The sequence below is a fragment of the Salmo salar genome, chromosome 13, assembly GCF_965601325.2.
Source record: "Salmo salar chromosome 13, fSalSal1, whole genome shotgun sequence".
NCBI lineage: Eukaryota > Metazoa > Chordata > Actinopteri > Salmoniformes > Salmonidae > Salmo > Salmo salar.
Genome location: NC_138303.1, coordinates 43,647,501 through 43,670,214, shown reverse-complemented (window position 1 = coordinate 43,670,214; position 22,714 = coordinate 43,647,501). Strand labels below are relative to the sequence as shown.

The following is a 22,714-nucleotide window of genomic DNA, read 5'->3' as shown; positions in this document are numbered from 1 at the left end:
GGGCTTTCATGACATGTAATTGTTATCATGATACATTGGTCACGAGTCGATAGATAGCGATTCTATATGCATCCCAAATCTACACGCATTGCGATTCAATTCTGCAATAGGTTGGAACTGAGTCTTGTTGTCACGCACGACATGTTAAATACCACGGTAGTCGAACAGACATTCCTTACCGTCCTTCAGGATGGTGTCTCTCTCCGTGCCGTCAATCTTCTGCCGCCCGATGATGTAACTCACGGCGTCAGCAAAGTAGATGAACTCGCTCTCGGCGTGGAAGTCCAGCGCCCGCGGGTTCATCAGGTTCTCAATGGGGATCATGAACTCGTCGGGGACCTTGGCATTCATGTCCATGCCACGGATGATGCCAGGGCGACCCTTACCGTACACAAGGAACAACTCGTGTTCAGGTTCTGCAAGGGGAACATCGACAACATGGGGATATCGCTGAACGGTTAGTTACAAGATCAGAGCAACGAAACAAGGCATTTTCTTTCCAGAGTATGTAAATGTTAAAATGATGTTCTAGAGACGTATTTCAACTCATATTGCTAGAATATAAATTGCAGGACTGTGCTGTATGGAGTTCTGTGCTGTGCTGTTGTGTGTGATTTTTGCGCTATGCTCTCTGTACGGAATGCAATTTAATTCAAAACTTCATGTATGTAAAGTACTTACTCTTGCAGGACTTCCCGTCGCTGCCCAGGCTGAATCCAGAGCGACAACGGCAGGTACGGGTCTTGTGGCTGTTCCCCAGCAGACAGATGTCGGAGCAGCCTCCTGGCTTCTTAAACTGGTCCGGGGCACACGCATGACTCTTCTCTCTCACTGGGCACCAGGGGACGAGAGAGCGGGGTCAGAGGTCAGCACTAGGCACCAACATGGCAACAACTATGACGATCGATACAGACAGATAACACTAGATACCGTTCTGAACTCTTTCAACCAGAAAAACCCGGGAATTTTTGAAAGTTACTGTAATTTTGCAACCCTAGGCGTGTACCTACACGGAGGTCGGCGTCTCTGGTGGAACACGTGCCGGGCTGGAACAAAAGCCCGACCACACTACATACCACAATCCATGCCAATGATTGCCCTGTACCCTCAGTGCCTATCTGGGTAAATACATAGGGGGTTGTGGGCGTCTACCTACCTGGGGGTTGACGTCTCTGATGGTACACGTGCAGGGCGGCGCCGCGGTCCACTCGGGTCACCACCGTGAAGTCAGAGGAGTTGAAGCGGTTGACCCGGATCACACTGGTCTTAGCGTGGTTCAGGTTGCCCTCGTCGGAGTTGGTGGCGTACAGGTAGTTCTCAAACACGGTCAGCCCGTACAGATGCTCAATCTGACAGAATGAACAACAGACACACAGTCAGAGTTGGTGGTTGTGTGTGTGTGGTGTGTGTGGTGTGTGTGTGTGTGTGTGTGTGTGTGTGTGTGTGTGTGTTTTTTAATGGAACATCTTCCTTGATTCATTCATGACCTCACCAGCAGGCCCTGTATGATGGTGTGTCTGTTCTGGCCCTCGTAGTCCACCACCTCTATATAGTCCAGGTAGGCATCGGCCCAGTAGACCAGCCGGTTGACCAGGTCCAGTGTGATACCGTGGGGGAACACGATCTTACTTTCCACCAGCTTGGTCCGGTTCTGACCGTCCATGTCACAACGCTCCACCTTGGGAGTCTGACCGTAGTCTGTGAAGAACACCTTGCTGTAGAGAGAGCGAGAGCAAAGATGAAGAAACCATGAGCGTGTGGGGAGATTGAAGAGAGGAAAAGGAAGGACTGACTGTGTGTTCCAACAGACTAACGGTACTTCCTTAATTCATATTGGACCTCAATCATGCTGCTTTACGCAGCTCATAAAAGTGCCATCTGTGTTAATGGTGGTTAATATCCGAGACATCGACATCCTTCACCAGGAGATGCCTTCCAAAACTGAGAAGTGACACCTTGTAAAAAAGGAACCACACAGGATACACCAAACTATTTTTAAGTGTCACCGTCAGCAAGATGAAGTGATCATACACATGTTGCGTGTGTGTGAGCGAGAAGAGGAAGTGTTTTCACTGACTAAGGGCTGGGTCAGCATTCATCTGACCAGAAGGAAGTAAACAAAGGATCTTCTGAGGTCACTACTTCAGGGGTCTCTGGGGTTGTTAGTGGGGTAGTGCTCACCCCATCAGGGGGTCCAGGGCGATGCCTTTAGGGTTGTAGAGCTCCTGATCCAGCAGGGTGACACACGTCTGGCCGTCCGCATTGCACACAAAGATACGATCATCCATGTTGTCCTCAAAGTAGAAGTTCCCGGTCAGCCAGTCAATAGCCATCTGTCCCACATCTGAAGGGATAGAGAGAAGAGGATAAGTGTGGGAGAGAGGATGAGTGTGAGGGGGAGAGGGAAGAGAGAGACAGGATAGAGAGGGAGAGAGACCGAGAGAGACTGCCGTATCAGAGTTGAACTCCAATCAGTGTCAGTGACCGCAAACATAACCCATAAGCCCATCTCACCCACTGAGAGAAAGGCATTAACCCTCTCCACCCCAACCCACAGCCTGCTTGGTGACCTGACATGGTCCCACCCTGCCTCATTTACAGTTGAAGTTGGATGTTTACATACACCTTAGCCAAATACATTTTACCTAGTAAAAAAATCCCTGTCTTAGGTCAGTTAGGATCACAACTTTATTTTAAGAATGTGAAATGTCCGAATAATATAATTATTTATTTCAGCTTTTATTTCTTTCATCACATTCCCAGCTGGTCAGAAGTTTACATACACTCAATTAGTATTTGGTAGCATTTAAATTGTTTAACTTGGGTCAAACGCGTCGGGTAGCCTTCCACAAGCTTCCCACAATAAGGTGGGTGAATTTTGGCCCATTCCTCCTGACAGAGCTGGTGTAACTGAGTCAGGTTTGTAGGCCTCCTTGCTCGCACACGCTTTTTCAGTTCTGCCAACACATTTTCTATAGGATTGAGGTCAGAGCTTTGTGACAGCCACTCCAATACCTTGACTTTGTTGTCCTTAAGCCATTTTGCCACAACTTTGGAAGTATGCTTGGGGTCATTGTCCATTTGGAAGACCCATTTGCGACCAAGCTTTATCTTCCTGCCTGATGTCTTGAGATGTTGCTTCAATATATCCACATAATTTTCCACACTCATGATGCCATCTATTTTGTGAAGTGCATCAGTCCCTCCTGCAGCAAAACATCCCCACAACATCATGCAGCCACCCCTGTGCTTCACGGTTGGGATGGTGTTCTTCGGCTTGCAAGCCTCCCCCTTTTACCTCCAAACATAACGATGGTCATTACGGCCAAACAGTTCTATTTTTCTTTTTCATCAGACCAGAGGACATTTCTCCAAAAAGTACAATCTTTGCCCCCATGTGCAGTTGCAAACCGTAGTCTGGCTTTTTATGGTGGTTTTGGAGCAGTGGCTTCTTACTTACTGAGCGGTCTTTCAGGTTATGTCGATATAGGACTCGTTTTACTGTGGATAGAGATACTTTTGTACCCGTTTCCTCCAGCATCTTCACAAGGTCCTTTGCTGTTGTTCTGGGATTGATTTGCACTTTTCGCACCAAAGTACGTTCATCTCTAGGAGACAGAACGCGTCTCCTTCCTGAGCGGTATGACAAATGCGTGGTCCCATGGTGTTTATACTTGCGTACTATTGTTTGTACAGATGAACGTGGTATCTTCAGGTATTTGGAAATTGCTCCCAAGGATGAACCAGACTTGTGGAGGTCTACAATCTTTTCTGAGGTCTTGGCTGATTACTTTTGATTTTCCCATGATGTCAAGCAAAGAGGCACTGAGTTTGAAGGTAGGCCTTGAAATACATCCACAGGTACACCTCCAATTGGCTCCAATTACGTCAATTAGCCTATCAGAAGCTTCTAAAGCCATGACATAATTTTCTGGAATTTTCCAAGCTGTTTAAAGGCACAGTCAACTTAGTGTATGTAAACTTCTGACCCTGTGGAATTGTGATACAGTGAATTATAAGTGAAATAATCTGTCTGTAAACAATTGTTGGAAAAATGACTTGTGTCATGCACAAAGTAGATGTCCTAACCGACTTGCCAAAACTATAGTTTGTTAACAAGAAATTTGTGGAGTGGTTGAAATACAACTTTTAATGACTCCAACCTAAGTGTATGTAAACTTCAGACTTCAACTGTATATACTCTTTTCAAACTACTGAGCTGAGCCAAGCCAAGCTCTACTGGTTATGTATCCAACATAGTTGCTGGAACCATTCTTGAAAGGACAATGATAAAAATCAGAGCCAGCACTGTAAAGTTCAGTTTGAGTCGGTATGGTAGTGTGGAAAGGGTAACACTTTCTCCATGTGAAAGACCGACAACACACACTCACCCTGTTTGAGCGCTGTCTGACTGACTGGGAACTTTAGACAGCAGAACGTGGAAAAAGATCTGGGTTTGAATGAAATGCTAAATGGTGTTCTTTTGGAGGCTGTGTATTGTCCCGACCAGTATCTCCCAGCTGATTTCCCAGCAAGGGCTCTGACAATGAGAGTCTATCTGTGTGAGAAGGCGGCTGGGGTGGTGGGGTGGGGAGGGTGGTCCCACAGAGAGACCCAGCTGTGGGAGGGAGGGAGGGAGGGAGGGAGGGAGGGAGGGAGGGAGGGAGGGAGGGAGGGAGGGAGGGAGGGAGGGAGGGAGGGGAATGGGGCTCATGTGGCCTTGTGTTTTAACAGCTGCCACCATGCTTCCTCAAAGAGGGGAGAGAGAGCTCCTAATACACTGCACTGTACTCCAACAACCAGCCCCGCAAACCAAAACCATTGTTAATCCACAGAGCAACTTTGAAGTTGGGCCACACTGGCCCATCCCACCCCCCTGTAGTTAGCCTATCCCAGCTTGTGACTCCAGCAGTTATATCCTATCCTAGAATCCCATGGGTCTGACACGAAATGCCCTGTTTTTTAGTCCCATAGCATGGTTGGCCCCTCAAAGACCAGTGGTGGAAAAAGTACCCAATTGTCATACTTAAGTAAAAGTAAAGATACCTTAATAGATTAAATCATTAAATATACTTAAGTATCAAAAGTAAAAGTATAAATAATTTCAAATTCCTTTATTAAGCAAAACAGACGGCACCATGTTCTTGTTATTGGAATGTATGGATAGCCAGGGGCACACTCCAACACTTAGGCATCATATACAAATGAAGCATGTGTGTTTAGTGAGTCCACTAGATCAGAGGCAGTAGAGATGACCAGGGATGTTCTCTTGATAAGTACGTGAATTGGACCATCTTCCTGTCCTGCTAAGCATTCAAAATGTAACTAGTACTTTTGGGTGTCAGGGAGAATATATGGAGTAAGAAAGTACATTATTTTCTTTAGGAATGCAGTGAAGTAAAAGTAAAAGTAGTACAAAATATAAATAGTAAAAAGTACAGATACCTATGGTAACATGATACTACCCTCGCCGGCCCATGTTTCCTAGACTCCCATTCACAAGTGGGCGAAGGTAGTTTATTTTTGTCTTCGCGTTTTTGGTGAAAGCAAGGAAGAGCCGTCTTCCCTTGCTGCGCCTTTCTTCCCAACGCAGTTAAGGCAAAACCACACCCAGTTATTCAGAGGGGCGTTCTACTATGCTCCCATTGGCTAGCTAGCATTGTCTCACTCACAGGAGACCAGCGCAGAGACAGTGGCCATTCCAAGGTAAGGATGGAAAGTGTAATTTAACAATTAGCTGCCTACCGTAATGCAGGCCTATTATTATCATCATGTTTGGTAACATTTGCCCATGTATTTATTTTTTCAATCGCGAAAGCTAGCTAGCTTTTTTAGCTTCCCACATCTCCATGTGAAATAAATCAGACTTAGAATGAAATAATATGCCCTGGCAAATATTCTTATACTTGCAAGTGTAACCTACAACATTATCACAGTTTGATATGTCGCTTTAACGTATTCACTCCCATATCAGCTTAAAAATAGAACGTCATGTTTTGGTCATAAAGAAACGACGGTTACAGCAGTTTCTACCATTTCACAACAGCCTGGAATTACTAGTTATTCATTCTAAACTAAATACATATTGAGGGGGTTCTAATAAGGCTACAATGCTGTTTGGTTTATTGTTTGAACAAGTCGCTGAGATTATATTCGGTTAGCAATGCAATTTTCATTTGGCACAGGAGTACGTCGAACGTCAGAGCGAACTACTAGGAGCCGCCCATTTTGTGATGTAGAACAACGTTCACATACTGCGTTGCGCTGCGCTTGCGTAAAGTCTGAAGACCCCTTTAGACAACACCAGAACCCTGCCAGGACCATTAAACAACACCACTACGCTGACCCTCAACACAGGGGCCCCACAAGGGTGCGTGCTCAGCCCCTTCCTGTACTCCCTGTTCACCCATGACTGCGTGGCCACACGCGCCTCCAACTCAATCATCAGACGAAAACAGTGGTAGGCCTGATCAACAACAACGACGAGACAGCCTACAGGGAGGAGGTGATGGCCCTGGCAGAGTGGTGACAGGAAAATAACCTCTCCCTCAACGTCAACAAAACGAAGGAGCTGATCGTGGCCATCAGGAGACAGGGAGCACGCCCCCATCCACAGGACCGCAGTAGAGAAGGTGGAAAGTTTAAAGTTCCTTGGTGTACACATCACTGACAATCTGAAATGGTCCACCCACACAGACAGTGTGACGAAGAGGGCGCAACAGCGCGTCTTCAACCTCAGGAGGCTGAAGAAATTTGGCTTGGCCCTCAAGACCCTCACAAACGTTTACAGATGCACCATTGAGAGCATCCTGTCAGGCTGTATCACTGCCTGGTACGGCAACTGCACCGCCCGCAACCGCAGGGCTCTCCAGAGGGTGGTGTGTTCTGCCCAATGTATCACCAAGGGCACACTGCCTGCTCTACAGGACATCGACAGCACAAAATGTCACAGGAAGGCCAAAAAGATCATCAAGGACAACAACCACACGAGCCATGGCCCGTTCACCCCGCTCATCAAAACTGGGACCGAGAGACTGAAAAACAGCTTCTATCTCAAGGCCATCAGACTGTTAAACAGCCATCACTTGCCAGCCTCCATCCAGTACCCTGCCCTGAACTTAGTCACTGTCACTAGCCGACTACCACCCGGTTACTCTACCATGCACCTTAGAGACTGCGACCCTATACACATAGACATGGAACACTGGCCACTTTAATAATGGGAGAAAATATTTTTTTAAATACCTTATTTACATAAGTATTCAGACCAGTTGCTATGAGACTTGAAATTGAGCTCAGGTGGATCCTGTTTCCATTGATCATCTTTGAGATGTTTCTACAACTTGATTGGAGGCCACCTGTGGTAAATTCAATTGATTGGACATGATTTGGAAAGACACACACCTGTCTATATAAGGTCCCACAGTTGACAGTGCATGTCAGAGCAAAAACCAAGCCATGAGGTTGAAGGAATTGTCCGTAGAGCTCCGAGACAGGATTGTGTTGGGGCACAGATCTGGGGAAGGGTACCAAAACATTTCTGCAGCATTGAAGGTCCCCAAGATCACAGTGGCCTCCATCATTCTTAAATGGAAGAAGTTTGGAACCACCAAGACTACCTAGAGCTGGCTGCCCGGCCAAACTGAGCAATCAGGAGAGAAGGGCATTGGTCAGAGAGGTGACCAAGAACCCATTGGTCACTCTGACAGACTTCTAGAGTTCCTCTGTGGAGATGGGAGAACCTTCCAGAAGGACAACCATCTCTGTGGCACTCCACCAATCAGGCCTTTATGGGACAGTGGGCAGACGGAAGCCACTCCTCAGTAAAAGGCACATGACAGCCCACTTTGCTAAAAGGCACCTAAAGACTCTCAGAATATGAGAAACAAGATTCTTTGGTCTAATGAAACCAAGATTGAACTCTTTGGCCTGAATGCCAAGCGTCACTTCTGGAGGAAACCTGGCATCATCCCTACGGTGAAGCATGGTGGTGGCAGCATCATGCTGTGGGGATGCTTTTCAGCGGCAGGTTCTGGGAAACTAGTCAGGATCGAGGCAAAGAGGAACAGAGCAAAGTACAGAGAGACCCTTGATGAAAACCTGCTCCAGAGCGCTCAGGATGTCAGACTGGGACAGGACAACAACCATAAGCACACAGCCAAGACAACACAGGAGTGGCTTTGGGACAAGTCTCTGAATGTCCTTGAGTGGCCCAACCAGAGCCCGGACCTGAACCCAATCGAACATCTCTGGAGAGACCTGAAAATAGAATTGGAGAAACTCTCCAAATACAGGTGTGCCAAGCTTGGAGCGTCATACCCAAAAAGACTCAAGGCTGTAATCGCTGCCAAAGGTTCTTCAACAAAGTACTGAGAAAAGGGTCTGAATACTTATGAAAATTTGATATTTGAGTTTGAAAAAAAAATTGCTAACATTTGTTTTGCTTTGTCATTATGGGGTATTGTGAATAGATTGATGAGGGAAAAAACAATTTAATACATTTTAGAATAAAGATTTAACCTAACAAAATGTGGAAAAAGGGGTCTGAATACTCTCCAAAGGCTGTATATATTTCTTAATTCTATTCTTGTACTTTTAGATGTGTGTATTGTTAGATACTACTGCTACCCTGGCAATAACGTCTGCTAAATATGTGTATGTGACCAATACAATTTGATTTGCTTTATTTCAAACACTACTAAAGTATTGGTGCAATTCCAAGAAGGAAATCAATTATTTACAATCAGCCGCCATGGTTTTGGCATATTTCGCCATCTCAGCTTCCCAAATGGCACCCTATTCCCTATAAAGTGCACTACATTTGACCAGAACCTTATGGGCCCCAATAGAAAGTATTGCACTAAATAGGTAATAGAGTACAATTTGCGACCCACTCCATCTCATGTTCCAAGGGAGGAAACTAAATACATAGACTCATAAAAACAAGCCCGGGAGGACAGAGATTGAATGAATATAGATGAGCAAAACTAGTTTCGAAAACACAAACACACGCGTGCAAGGGACGTGTGAAGCAAAAAAAGGCTTGAGAGGAAATTGGCTGCCAATTCAATTTCAATCTTTTCAAAAACAGCACTAGGAGACTACACTTTAATTGACCTTTGAAGAAACAAAACAATCGAACAGCAGCACCAAGAGGTATTCGCTTGTTTGGGTGGACGTAATGAACATGAATTTGCACTTTTCTGCATTAGGAAGTGTATTTTTATGAGTGAGTGAGTGAGTGAGTGAGTGAGTGAGTGAGTGAGTGAGTGAGTTGGAGAGTTGAGGGTTGGGCAACAACATCATTGAAAAGTACAACTCATTTCCTTACAGTGATTCTCTTACATTATCTTTCTGTTTCTGGGAAATGGAAAGGTATGTTTCATGGGTAACCTAACCACCCTGCCACTTCCTGCCCTCAACACACCACCTCACACTGGTGTGACTGTACAGCAAACACTCCTTCACACAGTAACAACAGCTACATTATCTCAACTGACAGGTACGGTTGGAGCCAGATGGAGAGCTCGCAGACAGAGCACGTGACTGATTCCTCTACGTGAGCACTTCCTGACAACCTCTGCTATCAAGTCTGCTAATAACTCACTAAAATCAGTCTGTTTATAATGTAGGCTACACGGTAAAGAGACACTAGGTTGTATGTGGGTGTAAGACGGCATGTGTGTCTTCTCAATTGTCTTTGATTCCTTGTGTCCTCTCCTCACCTCTTTCTCAAAATTCTACGCACTCTTTCCAAGTGTCAACAGTGACTGATTATTTTGAAATTTGGGCAATTCCACGTAACGGAATTACAGTCTGGCGCAGCGGTCTAAGGTACTGCATCGCAGTGTTGAGGCGTCACTACAGCCTGGGGTTCCATCATGAGTCATTACCGGCCGTGATCCGGAGTCTCATAGGGCAGCGCACAATTGGCCCAGCATGATCCGGGTTAAGGGAGGGTTTGTGGAGAGGGGGGGGGGGGGGGGGGCTCTACTTGGCTCATTGCGCACTAGCGACTCCTTGTGGTGGGCCGGGTGCCTGCAGGCTGACTTCGGTCTTCATTTGTACGGTGTTTCCTCCGACACATTGGTGCAGCTGGCTTCCGGGTTAAGCAGGCGGATGTTAAGAAGCGCGGTTGGGTGGGTCATGTTTCGAAGGAGGTATGACTCGACTTTCGCCTCTCCCGAGCCCGTTGGGGAGTTGCAGCAATGGGACAAGATCATAACACACAAAATTGGGGAGATTAGTTTTTTATATAAGAACTCAGACGTCTGCAGAAAGAATGGGGTGTCAGCTATGACACCTAAAATAATTACTTGGGGTTATTGAACTACAGGAGGTGAAGTTGATTACGGTAACGGAATTACAGCAACGGAATGACATCATGGGTCCCTGATCTGTACTGTATAGAAACGCATAATGATGGATATGAATATCATTCTCTTCATGGTGATGAACACTTAAATGGTGATGAACACTTGGTGATGAACACTTAAACAACACATCCTAGATCTGAATGAATGAAATAATCTTATTAAATACTTTTTTCTTTACATAGTTGAATGTGCTGACAACAAAATCACACAAAAATAATCAATGGAAATCCAATTTATCAACCCATGGAGGTCTGGATTCGGAGTCACACTCAAAATTAAAGTGGAAAACCACACTACAGGCTGATCCAACTTTGATGTAATGTCCTTAAAACAAGTCAAAATGAGGCTCAGTAGTGTGTGTGTGGCCTCCACGTGCCTGTATGACCTCCCTACAACGCCTGGGCATGCTCCTGATGAGGTGGCGGATGGTCTCCTGAGGGATCTCCTCCCAGACCTGGACTAAAGTATTCGCCAACTCCTGGACAGTCTGTGGTGCAACGTGGCGTTGGTGGATGGAGCGAGACATGATGTCCCAGATGTTCTCAATTGGATTCAGGTCTGGGGAACGGGCGGGCCAGTCTATAGCATCAATGCCTTCCTCTTGCAGGAACTGTTGACACACTCCAGCCACATGAGGTCTAGCATTGTCTTGCATTAGGAGGAACCCAGGGCCAACCGCACCAGCATATGGTCTCACAAAGGGTCTGAGGATCTCATCTCGGTACCTAATGGCAGTCAGGCTACCTCTGGAGAGCACATGGAGGGCTGTGCGGCCCCCCAAAGAAATGCCACCCCCACACCATGACTGACCCACCGCCAAACCGGTCATGCTGGAGGATGTTGCAGGCAGCAGAACGTTCTCCACGGCGTCTCGACTCTGTCACGTCTGTCACGTGCTCAGTGTGAACCTGCTTTCATCTGTGAAGAGCACAGGGCGCCAGTGGCGAATTTGCCAATCTTGGTGTTCTCTGGCAAATGCCAAACGTCCTGCACGGTGTTGGGCTGTAAGCACAACCCCCACCTGTGGATGTCGGGCCCTCATGCCACCCTCATGGAGTCTGTTTCTGACCGTTTGAGCAGACACATGCACATTTGTGGCCTGCTGGAGGTCATTTTACAGGGCTCTGGCAGTGCTTCTCCTGCTCTTCCTTGCACAAAGGTGGAGGTAGCGGTCCTGCTGCTGGGTTGTTGCCCTCCTACGGCCTCCTCCACATCTCCTGATGTACTGGCCTGTCTCCTGGTAGCGCCTCCATGCTCTGGACACTACGCTGACAGTCACAGCAAACCTTCTTGCCCCAGCTCGCATTGATGTGCCATCCTGGATGAGCTGCACTACCTGAGCCACTTGTGTGGGTTGTAGACTCCGTCTCATGCTACCACTAGAGTGAAAGCACCGCCAGCATTCAAAAGTGACCAAAACATCAGCCAGAAAGCATAGGAACTGAGAAGTGGTCTGTGGTCCCCACCTGCAGAACCACTCCTTTATTGGGGGTGTCTTGCTAATTGCCTATAATTTTCACCTGTTGTCTATTCCATTTGCACAACAGCATGTGAAATGTATTGTCAATCAGTGTTGCTTCCTAAGTGGACAGTTTGATTTCACAGAAGTGTGATTGACTTGGAGTTGCATTGTGTTGTTTAAGTGTTCCCTTTATTTTTTTGAGCAGTGTATAAAGGACAATCAAAATCCATTGGACTCCAATTACTGACCAGGAGCTCTATAAGAAACTTCAGGCCCTCAAATTTAAGAAAGCAAGCGTCTTGATGGCTTCCTAGATGAGATGCTCAAACTCACAAGTGCAAAATTTCAATTGGCTATATTAAAACTGTTTAATTTGATCCTGAGTGTAGGTTATTTCCCTGACATCTGGAATCAAGGACTCATAACCCCAATCTTTAAGAACGGAGACAAATTTGACCCTAACAATTACCGAGGCATTTGTGTGAACAGTAACCTGGGGAAGGCTTTCTGTAGTATCATCAATGTAAGAGTTCTAAACTTCCTTAATAAGCACAACGTCTTGAGTAAAAGCCAAATTGGATTTATACCAAAACATCGCAAGACTGATCATATTTACAACTTACACACCCTGATAGATAAACATGTCCACCAAAATATACGCTTGCTTTATCAACTTCTAAAAAGCATTTGAATCTATTTGGCATACAGCACTGTTCTACAGAGTTATTGAAAGTGGTGTAGGGGGTAAAACGCATGATGTAATTAAATCAATGTATACTGGCAATACGTGCAGCATTAAATTTGCCAAGAAAAGAACAGATTCCTTTAACCAAGTGGTGGGGCCTTCGCAGGGTTGCAATCTGGGCCCTGCATTCTTCAATATTTACATCAACGAATTGGCCACTATTCTAGAAAAATCCTCAGCCCCTGGTGTTAGTCTCCACAATTCAGAGATTAAATGCCTACTCTTCACAGATGACCTATGCCTGCTGTCACCCACAGCACATGACCTACAGCAGAGCCTGGACCTGCTAGAGCAGTACTGTCAGACCTGGGCCCTGGCAGTAAACCCCCACAGCACATGGACTACAGCAGAGCCTGGACCTGCTAGAGCAGTACTGTCAGACCTGGGCCCTGGCAGTAAACCCCAAAAAGACTAAAATAATACATTTTCCAGAGAAGATCCAGATCTCAGGGAATTAGACCAAAGTTCTCAATTGGTACAATATATATAGAGTACTGTACACACTACAATTACTGAAGTTTAAAAATAAGCTCAACTGGACACCTTAATGAGGCAGTGAATGAACAGAGAAATTACGCAGGGAATTCTACGCCATTAAAAAAAACTAATTCAAAATGAAATACCTATTCAAATTTGGCTGAAACTAATTGAATGTGTCATTGAACCAATTGCACTTTATGGCAACGAGGTGTGGGGTCCACTTGCTAAACAAGATTTCACCAAATGGGACAAACACCCCATTGAAACCCTGCATGCAGAGTTCTGTAAGATTCTCCTACATGTCCAAAGGACAACTACAAACAATGCATGCAGGGCAGAATTAGGCCAATATCCACTAATAATAAAAAGAGCAATTCAGTTTTGGAAACATCTAAAATACAGTGACCTCCTTCTCATATCATTACCAAGCCCTGCAATGCCAAGAGCTGAGCAAAGAAAAGAGTCCCCTCATCCAGCTGGTCCTGGGGCTGAGTTCACAAACCTGTTCTACTAACACACTGAAGCCTCAGAACAGCCAATCAAGCAGAATAAAACAAATTACAACACAATTAAAACTACATTGCTTATTAGGAAACACAAGCACAAAGCAAAATGCAGTGCTATCTGGCCCTAAATGGACAGTACACCGTGGCTAACTATTAGACCATGGTTACTGATCAAAACCTTAGAAACACCTTGACAAAGTACAGGCTCAGTGAGCACAGCCTTGCCATTGAGAAGGGTAGACACAGGAAAACCTGGCTCCCTGTAGAGGAAAGGCTGTGCAACCACTGCACATCAGCAGAACCTGAGACAGAGCTGTATTTCCTGACAAAATGTCAAAAATATAAAACAATTAGAGTGTGTCATTTCCCCAAATTTGAAACCCTTATTCAAGGTTTCAAAGACCTCTCTGATGAGGATAGGCTACCCGTCCTGTTGGGAGAGGACGCAGAGAGCTGTGGGTTGGCAGCGCACTACATTGCTGCCTGCCATATGTTGAGGGACAGTGTCTGACAGACCAATAAACCTGCACATGTCCTCTACTGTATGCTTATTGTTATTGTTCAATGTATGGTTATTTTGACCCTTGGATATTGTTGTTACTGTTGTCCCATTGACAATTTTGATTCTTATTATTTTCATACTGTAAATAGTAAAGTAATCTTTGGCAATATGTACATTGTTACGTCATGCCAATAAAGCAAATTGAATTGAGAGAAGAGAGAGCAGTAGAGAGAGAGGAGACAGCAGCAGAGAGAGTAGAGAGAGAGAGGAGACAGCAGCAGAGAGAGAGAGAGAGAGGAGACAGCAGCAGAGAGAGAGAGAGAGAGGAGACAGCAGCAGAGAGAGAGAGAGAGAGGAGACAGCAGCAGAGAGAGAGAGAGAGAGGAGACAGCAGCAGAGAGAGAGAGAGAGGAGACAGCAGCAGAGAGAGAGAGAGAGGAGACAGCAGCAGAGAGAGAGAGAGAGGAGACAGCAGCAGAGAGAGAGAGAGAGGAGACAGCAGCAGAGAGAGAGAGAGAGGAGACAGCAGCAGCAGAGAGAGAGAGAGAGGAGACAGCAGCAGCAGAGAGAGAGAGAGGAGACAGCAGCAGAGAGAGAGAGAGAGGAGACAGCAGCAGAGAGAGAGAGAGAGGAGACAGCAGCAGAGAGAGAGAGAGAGGAGACAGCAGCAGAGAGAGAGAGAGAGGAGACAGCAGCAGAGAGAGAGAGAGAGGAGACAGCAGCAGAGAGAGAGAGGAGACAGCAGCAGAGAGAGAGAGAGAGAGGAGACAGCAGCAGAGAGAGAGAGGAGACAGCAGCAGAGAGAGAGAGGAGACAGCAGCAGAGAGAGAGAGGAGACAGCAGCAGAGAGAGAGAGGAGACAGCAGCAGAGAGAGAGAGGAGACAGCAGCAGAGAGAGAGAGGAGACAGCAGCAGAGAGAGAGAGGAGACAGCAGCAGAGAGAGAGAGGAGACAGCAGCAGAGAGAGAGAGGAGACAGCAGCAGAGAGAGAGAGGAGACAGCAGCAGAGAGAGAGAGGAGACAGCAGCAGAGAGAGAGAGGAGACAGCAGCAGAGAGAGAGAGGAGACAGCAGCAGAGAGAGAGAGGAGACAGCAGCAGAGAGAGCAGAGAGAGAGAGGAGACAGCAGCAGAGAGAGAGAGAGAGGAGACAGCAGCAGAGAGAGAAGAGACCGAGAGAGAGAAGAGAGCGAGAGAGAGAAGACAGAGACAGAGAAGACAGAGACAGAGAAGACAGAGACAGAGAAGACAGAGACAGAGAAGACAGAGACAGAGAAGACAGAGACAGAGAAGACAGAGACAGAGAAGACAGAGACAGAGAAGACAGAGACAGAGAGACCAGCAGCAGAGAGACCAGCAGCAGAGAGACCAGCAGCAGAGAGACCAGCAGCAGAGAGACCAGCAGCAGAGAGACCAGCAGCAGAGAGACCAGCAGCAGAGAGACCAGCAGCAGAGAGACAGAGTGAGAGGGAGGGGTTGTCCAGACTGCTTTAACAGTCTTGCTTTGAACACCAGAGGACAGAAAGACAAAGAAAACAGTTCTGAGCTGAACATAACAGTATGCCAGTGGAAGGGAGGACAGTAGCAGGTGACCCAACTGTGCTTTGTGACTCCTATGACTTCCTCTTTGAGCCAATGAAATTGCAGTAACTCCGATCTTGTAACAGAATTCCGAGTCTGAATCACTTAATAATTCGTAAACAAACGTAATATCAGTAAAAACAATATAACTAATTGGTAGGTCTACCATCTACCTTTACTTGTTACTTTCATTAACCCTCATGAGGGAGAGACATTAGAAAATATCTTAAAGATGTGGGTTTATGGTAATGGCTATACTAGGCAATGTTTCTTAAACTCAAATCATTTCTCCAAAACTAAATGTAAGTGTTGATATTAGTTGTCAGGGGTTTTTATTCAACATTATTGTGTTTTGATGTATTTCTAATACTTTAACACTTTATCTGGTAGTTGTTTGACCAGAAATCAAAGCCTTTCTTATTCACATTTTTTTAGGATGGAAAACAGTTGAAGAATGTATATACACACACACACACACACACACACACACACACACACACACACACACACACACACACACACACACACACACACACACACCACGCATACACTCCTGCCCACTAGTAATAGCACTCTGTCAGGAAGACACAAAGACAAACCTTGTGTAATGATCAATCTTAAATCCATATTAACAAGTGAGTTTCCCCATTCTAATAATTGTGCCAGGGTTGTGTGCAAGTGTGTGTGTCGCCCAACAGATGACAGCCCTGAGTTAATGCAGGGCCTGTGAGGACATTCAAACTGCAGGCCAGACATTCCCAAATGGCACTCAATTCCTTTTATAGAGCACTTGTTTTGACCGGAGCCTTACTTTTGACCAGCCCCATGGGGAATAGGGTGCCGTTTGAAACAAACCCGCTGTAAATCTGTCCAATCAGAATCAATAAATGGGAGGTGGTTTATAATGGATCACGGCTACTGGCTAACGTGACAAACCTTACATAATCAACAGTGTGTTGCGGTCTACTTTATTGTGGGGTCGGTACATCAAGCTGTACGGCACAATGTGCCAGTTAACCCTCGGAGGACATATTGTAAGTACTCCTCTCTGGGTGATATTATTGTATATCAGCCACGCTTTGATCCTTAGTGATTTAGCACCATGTCAGGGCAGCACTGTTCAGGAAGAGGAACCTTTACTGGAATACTGCTGTGCTCAGCACTTCTGCTCAGAACTTTTATGCTGCCACGAGCAGGTTTCAGAGTCGGACGCCGCCGGGTGGTTATTGCATCACCTCTACTGTGTGTGCGTACGTACGTGTGTGTGTGTCTCCAGTTGGAGCGGTAGGCTAGTCGAGGCTTCTTTTTATACATACATCTCCTCTCTATACGTCTACATCTTTCCTCGCTATACATCTATACCTCTCTCTTTATATCTATATATATCTATATCTCTACATCTTTCCTCTCCACTCCCATCTGTCTCATCGGTTTCCTCCCTCACCTTCACCAGTGTCTCTCCTAATGAATATACAGGAGGGTGGAATAGGTCAAAAAAAGGACCGGTAGGTAGGCTCCTCTACACACGGTACAGGCTGTGCGTGTGTGTGCACGTTTATGTGTGTGTGTGTGTGTGTGTGTGTGTGTGTGTGTGTGTGTGTGTGTGTGTGTGTGTGTGTGTGTGTTCTACTCACGGTGCAGGCTGAGGGAGATGTTAATGATCCTGATGTCAGTGACCGTCTTCAGCTCTGGGATGGAGGCACACTTCAGATGGGTGTTGGCGGGCGAGTCGCCCACGTCGATCCAGCAAACCGTCTCCTGGGCGTAGTTGAAATCCATGGCAGTGGTCTATTTTTGGACAAAATAAGCAGGTAATGAATAATACATTGGGTTTTATAAAGCGTTTTTTCAAAAGACCAAAAAGGCACTTCACAATAGTTTCAAATCCCAGAAGACATGAAAGCGTTATACAACACTTATTTCCAATGGGGTCATTGGTGTAAGTCAAACGGGACTTATTGAACAGGTAGTGAGAGAGGATGACAGTTGAGAGAGATGAGAGAGGCTGTGTCAAAGGGCACTAGACTGGATACCGTCACTGTCGATAGAGTATGTGTGTCTAAACCAGCCAGGCCTCAGCCTGTTCAAATTCTTCCAGAGAAATGCTCACCTGGTTGGTGCTTATGGCTGGGAGGCGGGTCGGCATGCCGCTCAGCGACGTACAGCGGATGTCATTCAGGTTAGTGATCAGCAGCACTGGTAGCTGCTCCACAGGATCTGAGAGACGGATAGGAGAAGAGAGAGAGAGAGGGAGAGGGGAAGAAAGGTCACAGACTCATTGCATCTGTCTGACATCTCATCCCTGTAAATTAAATGGTAACAGCGTTACAGACTGTCACACCATGCAAATCTGATTCCCCCACTATAACACAGCATGACAAGACTTCAAATAACAGACTCAAAGAGAAAAAAATTAACTGAATCGCAATTATTCGTTTTTGATATTTTAAATAAAGTCTAGCTTTGCTCTTGGGCAACTTAGCACATGTACACCTCACATCTGCACAATATGTTAATGTGACCCGGGAGGCTGTGGTGTGTGTGTGTGTGTGTCTCACCATTCTTGGCCTTGCAGGAGCGGTTGTCTGGCTGCAGTAGGTAGCCCTCCACACAGCTGCAGGTGTAGGAGCCCTCGTTGTTGGAACATGTCTGACTGCAGGTCCTGTACACACTGCACTCGTTGAAATCTGAGGAGGCAGGCAGGGCACAGTCAGTGAGTCAGCCAGCGAGTGACTCGGTGAGTCAGCCAGCCAGTGAGTCAGCCAGCCAGTGAGTCAGCCAGCCAGTGAGTCAGCCAGCCAGTGAGTAGGCGAATGAATCAGTCAGCCAGTGAGTGAGTCAATGACTGAGTGAGTGAATCAGTCAGTTGACAGTAGGCCAGTCAGCCAGCCACTGGTCAGGCCTGGGACTGTTTTTCTAGGGCTACTGTAACTACATGAATATGGCCAGGTGTCGGTCTCACCTTTGCATGTCTTTCCATCCTGGCTGACTTCATAGCCGACGTTGCAGTAACACTTGGGCCCTTGGTGCGTCACAGAGCAGTTTCCCGTGCAGCCATGGGTGGCACAGTCTGGTCCAAGCTCTACCACAGAGAGAGAGAGAGAGAGAAACAGGGGGTCCCAATGAGAACAAACACATGGACGGAAACCTGGCTGGAACCAAACGGCATGGTACACACACACACACACACACACACACACACACACACACACACACACACACACACGCACACACGCACACACGCACACACACGCACGAGCTGGCCGGAGTGTTTACGGACATATTCAATCTCTCCCTTTCCCAGTCTGCTGTCCCCACTTGCTTCAAGATGTCCACCATTGTTACTGTACCCAAGAAAGCAAAGGTAACTGAACTAAATGACTATCGACTCATAACATTCACTTCTGTCATCATGAAGTGCTTTGAGAGGATATTTAAGGACCAAATCACCTCTACCTTACACCCACTTAAATTTGCTTACTGCCCCAATACATCCACAGACGGTGCAAACGCCATCACACTGCCCTATCTGGTCAAGAGGAATACCTACGTAAGAATGCTGTTCATTGACTATAGCTCAGCATTCAACACCATAGTGCCCTCCAAGCTCATCACCCCGCCCAACTGGATCCTTGACTTCCTGACGGGCCGACCCCAGGTGGTGAAGGTAGGAAACAACACCTCCACTTCGCTTATCCTCAACACAGGGGCTCCACAAGGGTGCGTTCTCAGCCCTCTCCTGTACTCCCTGTTCACCCATGACTGAGTGGCCATGCCCGCCTCCAACTCAATCATCAAGTTTGCAGATGACACAACCGTAGTAGGCCTGATTACCAACAATGACGAGACAGCCTACAGGGATGAGGTGAGGACCCTGGGAGAGTGGTGCCAGGAAAATAACATCTCACTCAACGTCAAAAAAAATAAAAATTGTTGATCGTGGACTTCAGGAAACAGCAGATGGAGCACGCCCCTATCCACATTGACAGGATCACAAGTCAAGTTCCTCGACATACACATCACTGACAATCTGAAATGGTCCACCCACACAGACAGTGTGGTGAAGGCGCAGCAGTGCCTCTTCAATCTCAGGAGGCTGAATAAATCTGTCATGGAAACTAAAAACCTCAAACTTTTACAGATGCACAATTGAGAGCATCCTGTCGGGCTGTACCACCGCCTGGTACGGCAACTGCACCGCCCGTAAATGTAAACGCTCTCAAGAGGGTGGTGCAGTCTGCCCAACGCATCACCGGTGGAAAACTACCTGCCCTCCAGGACACCTACAGCACCCAATGTCACAGGAAGGCCAAAAAGATCAAGGACATAAACCACCCAAGCCACTGCCTGTTCACCCCGCTATCATCCAGAAGGTGAGGTCAGTACAGGTGCAAAGCTGGGACCGAGAGACTGAAAAACAGCTTCTATCTCAAGGCCATCAGACTGTTAAACAGCCATCACTAGCCGACTACCACCCGGTTACTCAACCCTGCACCTTAGAGGCTGCTGCTCTATATACATAGACAAGGAATCACTGGTCACTTTAATAATGGAACACTAGTCACTTTAATAATGTTTACATACTGCTTTACTCATCTCATATGTTTATATTCTATTTTACTGTATTTTAATCAATGCCACTCCGACATTGCTCGTCCTAATATTTATATTTCTTAATTCCATTCTTTTAGATTTGTGTGTATTGTTGTGAATTGTTAGACATTACTGCACTGTTGGAGCTAGGAACACAAGCATTTCGCTACACCCACAATAACATCTGCTAAACACGTGTATGTGACCAATACAATTGGATTTGACACACACACACACACACACACACACACACACACACACACACACACACACACACACACACACACACACACACACACACACACACACACACACACACACACACACACACACACACACACACACACACACACACACACACACACACACACACACACACACACACACAGGCTCCTGGGTCATTTGAGTCCCTGATCGACAGAAAGGAAAACCCCAACCTCCTCCCAGAGAAGGAATAATGGGGGGTATGCAGGAAACTGGGTTAACCCTGAGATATACAGTACGGTCACCCTACCTGATCGCCACAGAGTTATGGGTGCCACAGTGTATGGCGGTCTACAGTACAGTGACAGATGAGCTGATTGGGAAGCAGAGCTAGAGGGCCTGTCCCACTCTCCTACTACAGGCTCATACAGTAGATGCTGATATGAAAACAACATATGCAGCAGTCTCCGCCCCGCTGCAGTCATCAGCATGCTTCCTGAGAACAATCTCAAACAGCCCAGATCAAAATGGCAGGTATGAGAGATGTGGCCACATACAGCACGGCGTCTGTCTGAGAGAAGACTGCAGTGCACCAGCAAAGAACTGCCAAGAAACATAGATAACCACACGAGCGCAAGGAAGTGAGATGAAGACTCTGAGTCGGAGCATCATCACCAAGCTTGCAGAGCATGGAATCCTCAAATAACCCCCTTTCCTAGATAAGTAAACATGTAGCACCAAAGCAGACTATACGATCTTACGCAGTAAGATTGAGTAGAACAGCATCAAAATGGGAGGACAGTATAGTATCGCACAGGAAGTAGAATCTTCTCAGTCAGTGCTCAACAATGGTCTAAACGAGAGGAAAGGGACGTCCACACCACAGCCCTGTCCAACCATGCTGAGGGGACAGCCAGAGCTGAAAGGGGACCATCAGCAGCATGGCGGACCCGTTGGGGCTGGCCAGAGGAGAGAGCGGAGCAAACCGGGGTTGGACAACTGAAGGGTCCTCGTTATGTAAAGCCTGTGGGGCACCCGGGGATACAATGGCCCTTTTGTGTGGTCTCGCTGAGAGGAAGAGCCGCAGGCTAACACTGTGTGCCCCGGATCACACCTATTCACTGAAACCCACTGTGCCAAATGACCGACACTAACATTCACACAGAGGCAAACCGTGCCAATGGGAGCCAGGGTGCTGCCTCTCCAAGCCAACATCAGCCACAGGCCACCACCTCACCATCCTTTAGCCAGAGCCTCTAGCTTTAACCATCAAAATTAGTACTGCAATATGTAGATATTGTCCAAAGAACTTAAATTTCAATTTCAAGCGGTCTCTAATCTAAACATATACTACCGTACAAAAGTTTGGCGTCACTTAGAAATGTCCTTGTTTTTTAAAGAAAAGCAATTTTTTTGTCCAATAAAATAACATCAAATTGATCAGAAATACAGTGTAGACATTGTTAATGTTGTAAATGACTATTGTGGCTGGAAACGGCAGAATGTTAAAGTAGCTCAGTTGGTAGAGCATGGTGTTTGCAACACCAGGGTTGTGGGTTCGATTCCCACGGGGGGCCAGCACAGAAAAAAATGTATGAAATTGTATGAAATGTATGCATTCACTACTGTAAGTCGCTCTGGATAAGAGCGTCTGCTAAATGACTAAAATGTAAATGTAAAATGAATATCTACATAGGCGTACAGAGGCCCATTATCAGCAACCATCACTCCTGTGTTCCAATGGCACGTTGTGTTAGCTAATCCAAGTTTATCATTTTAAAAGGCTAATTGATCATTAGAAAACCCTTTTGCAATTATGTTAGCACAGCTGACAACTGTTGTTCTGATTAAAGAAGCAATAAAACTGGCCTTCTTTAGACTAGTTGAGTATCTGGAGCATCAGCATTTGTGGGTTCGATTACAGGCTCAAAATGGCCAGAAACAAAGACCTTTCTCCTGAAACTTGTCAGTCTATTCTTGTTCTCAGAAATGAAGGCTATTCCATGCGAGAAATTGCCTAGAAACTGAAGATCTGGTACAACGCTGTGTACTACTCCCTTCACAGAACAGCGCAAACTGGCTCGAACCAGAATAGAAAGAGTGGGAGGCCCCGGTGCACAACATTTACATTACATTTTAGTCATTTAGCAGACGCTCTTATCCAGAGCGACTTACAGTAGTGAATGCATACATTTCATACATTTTTTTTCTGTGCTGGCCCTCCGTGGGAATCGAACCCACAACCCTGGCGTTGCAAACACCATGCT

The 22,714-nt window shown here is 46.4% G+C and overlaps 1 protein-coding gene and 1 non-coding gene across 3 annotated transcripts in view; both read right to left on the bottom strand.

Annotated features, from left to right (window-relative positions):
• Nucleotides 1-22,714, bottom strand: part of LOC106567057 (low-density lipoprotein receptor-related protein 1) — a 138,972-nt gene that overhangs the window by 53,359 nt on the left and 62,899 nt on the right. For both annotated transcript variants that reach the window (XM_014135894.3, XM_014135895.3), the window contains exons 4-12: nucleotides 18,613-18,732; nucleotides 18,209-18,337; nucleotides 17,761-17,867; nucleotides 17,285-17,438; nucleotides 2,182-2,344; nucleotides 1,493-1,715; nucleotides 1,157-1,349; nucleotides 682-831; nucleotides 180-416 (exon numbers count right to left, since the gene is read on the bottom strand). In XM_014135894.3, the coding sequence (XP_013991369.1) occupies nucleotides 180-416; nucleotides 682-831; nucleotides 1,157-1,349; nucleotides 1,493-1,715; nucleotides 2,182-2,344; nucleotides 17,285-17,438; nucleotides 17,761-17,867; nucleotides 18,209-18,337; nucleotides 18,613-18,732 (1,476 nt within the window). The remainder of the gene's footprint in view (nucleotides 1-179; nucleotides 417-681; nucleotides 832-1,156; nucleotides 1,350-1,492; nucleotides 1,716-2,181; nucleotides 2,345-17,284; nucleotides 17,439-17,760; nucleotides 17,868-18,208; nucleotides 18,338-18,612; nucleotides 18,733-22,714) is intronic.
• trnaa-ugc (transfer RNA alanine (anticodon UGC)) overlaps nucleotides 22,664-22,714 on the bottom strand; it is a 76-nt gene continuing 25 nt past the window's right edge. The window contains exon 1 of the tRNA in view: nucleotides 22,664-22,714. This exon is cut by the window's right edge and continues 25 nt beyond it. This is a non-coding gene — a tRNA (tRNA-Ala).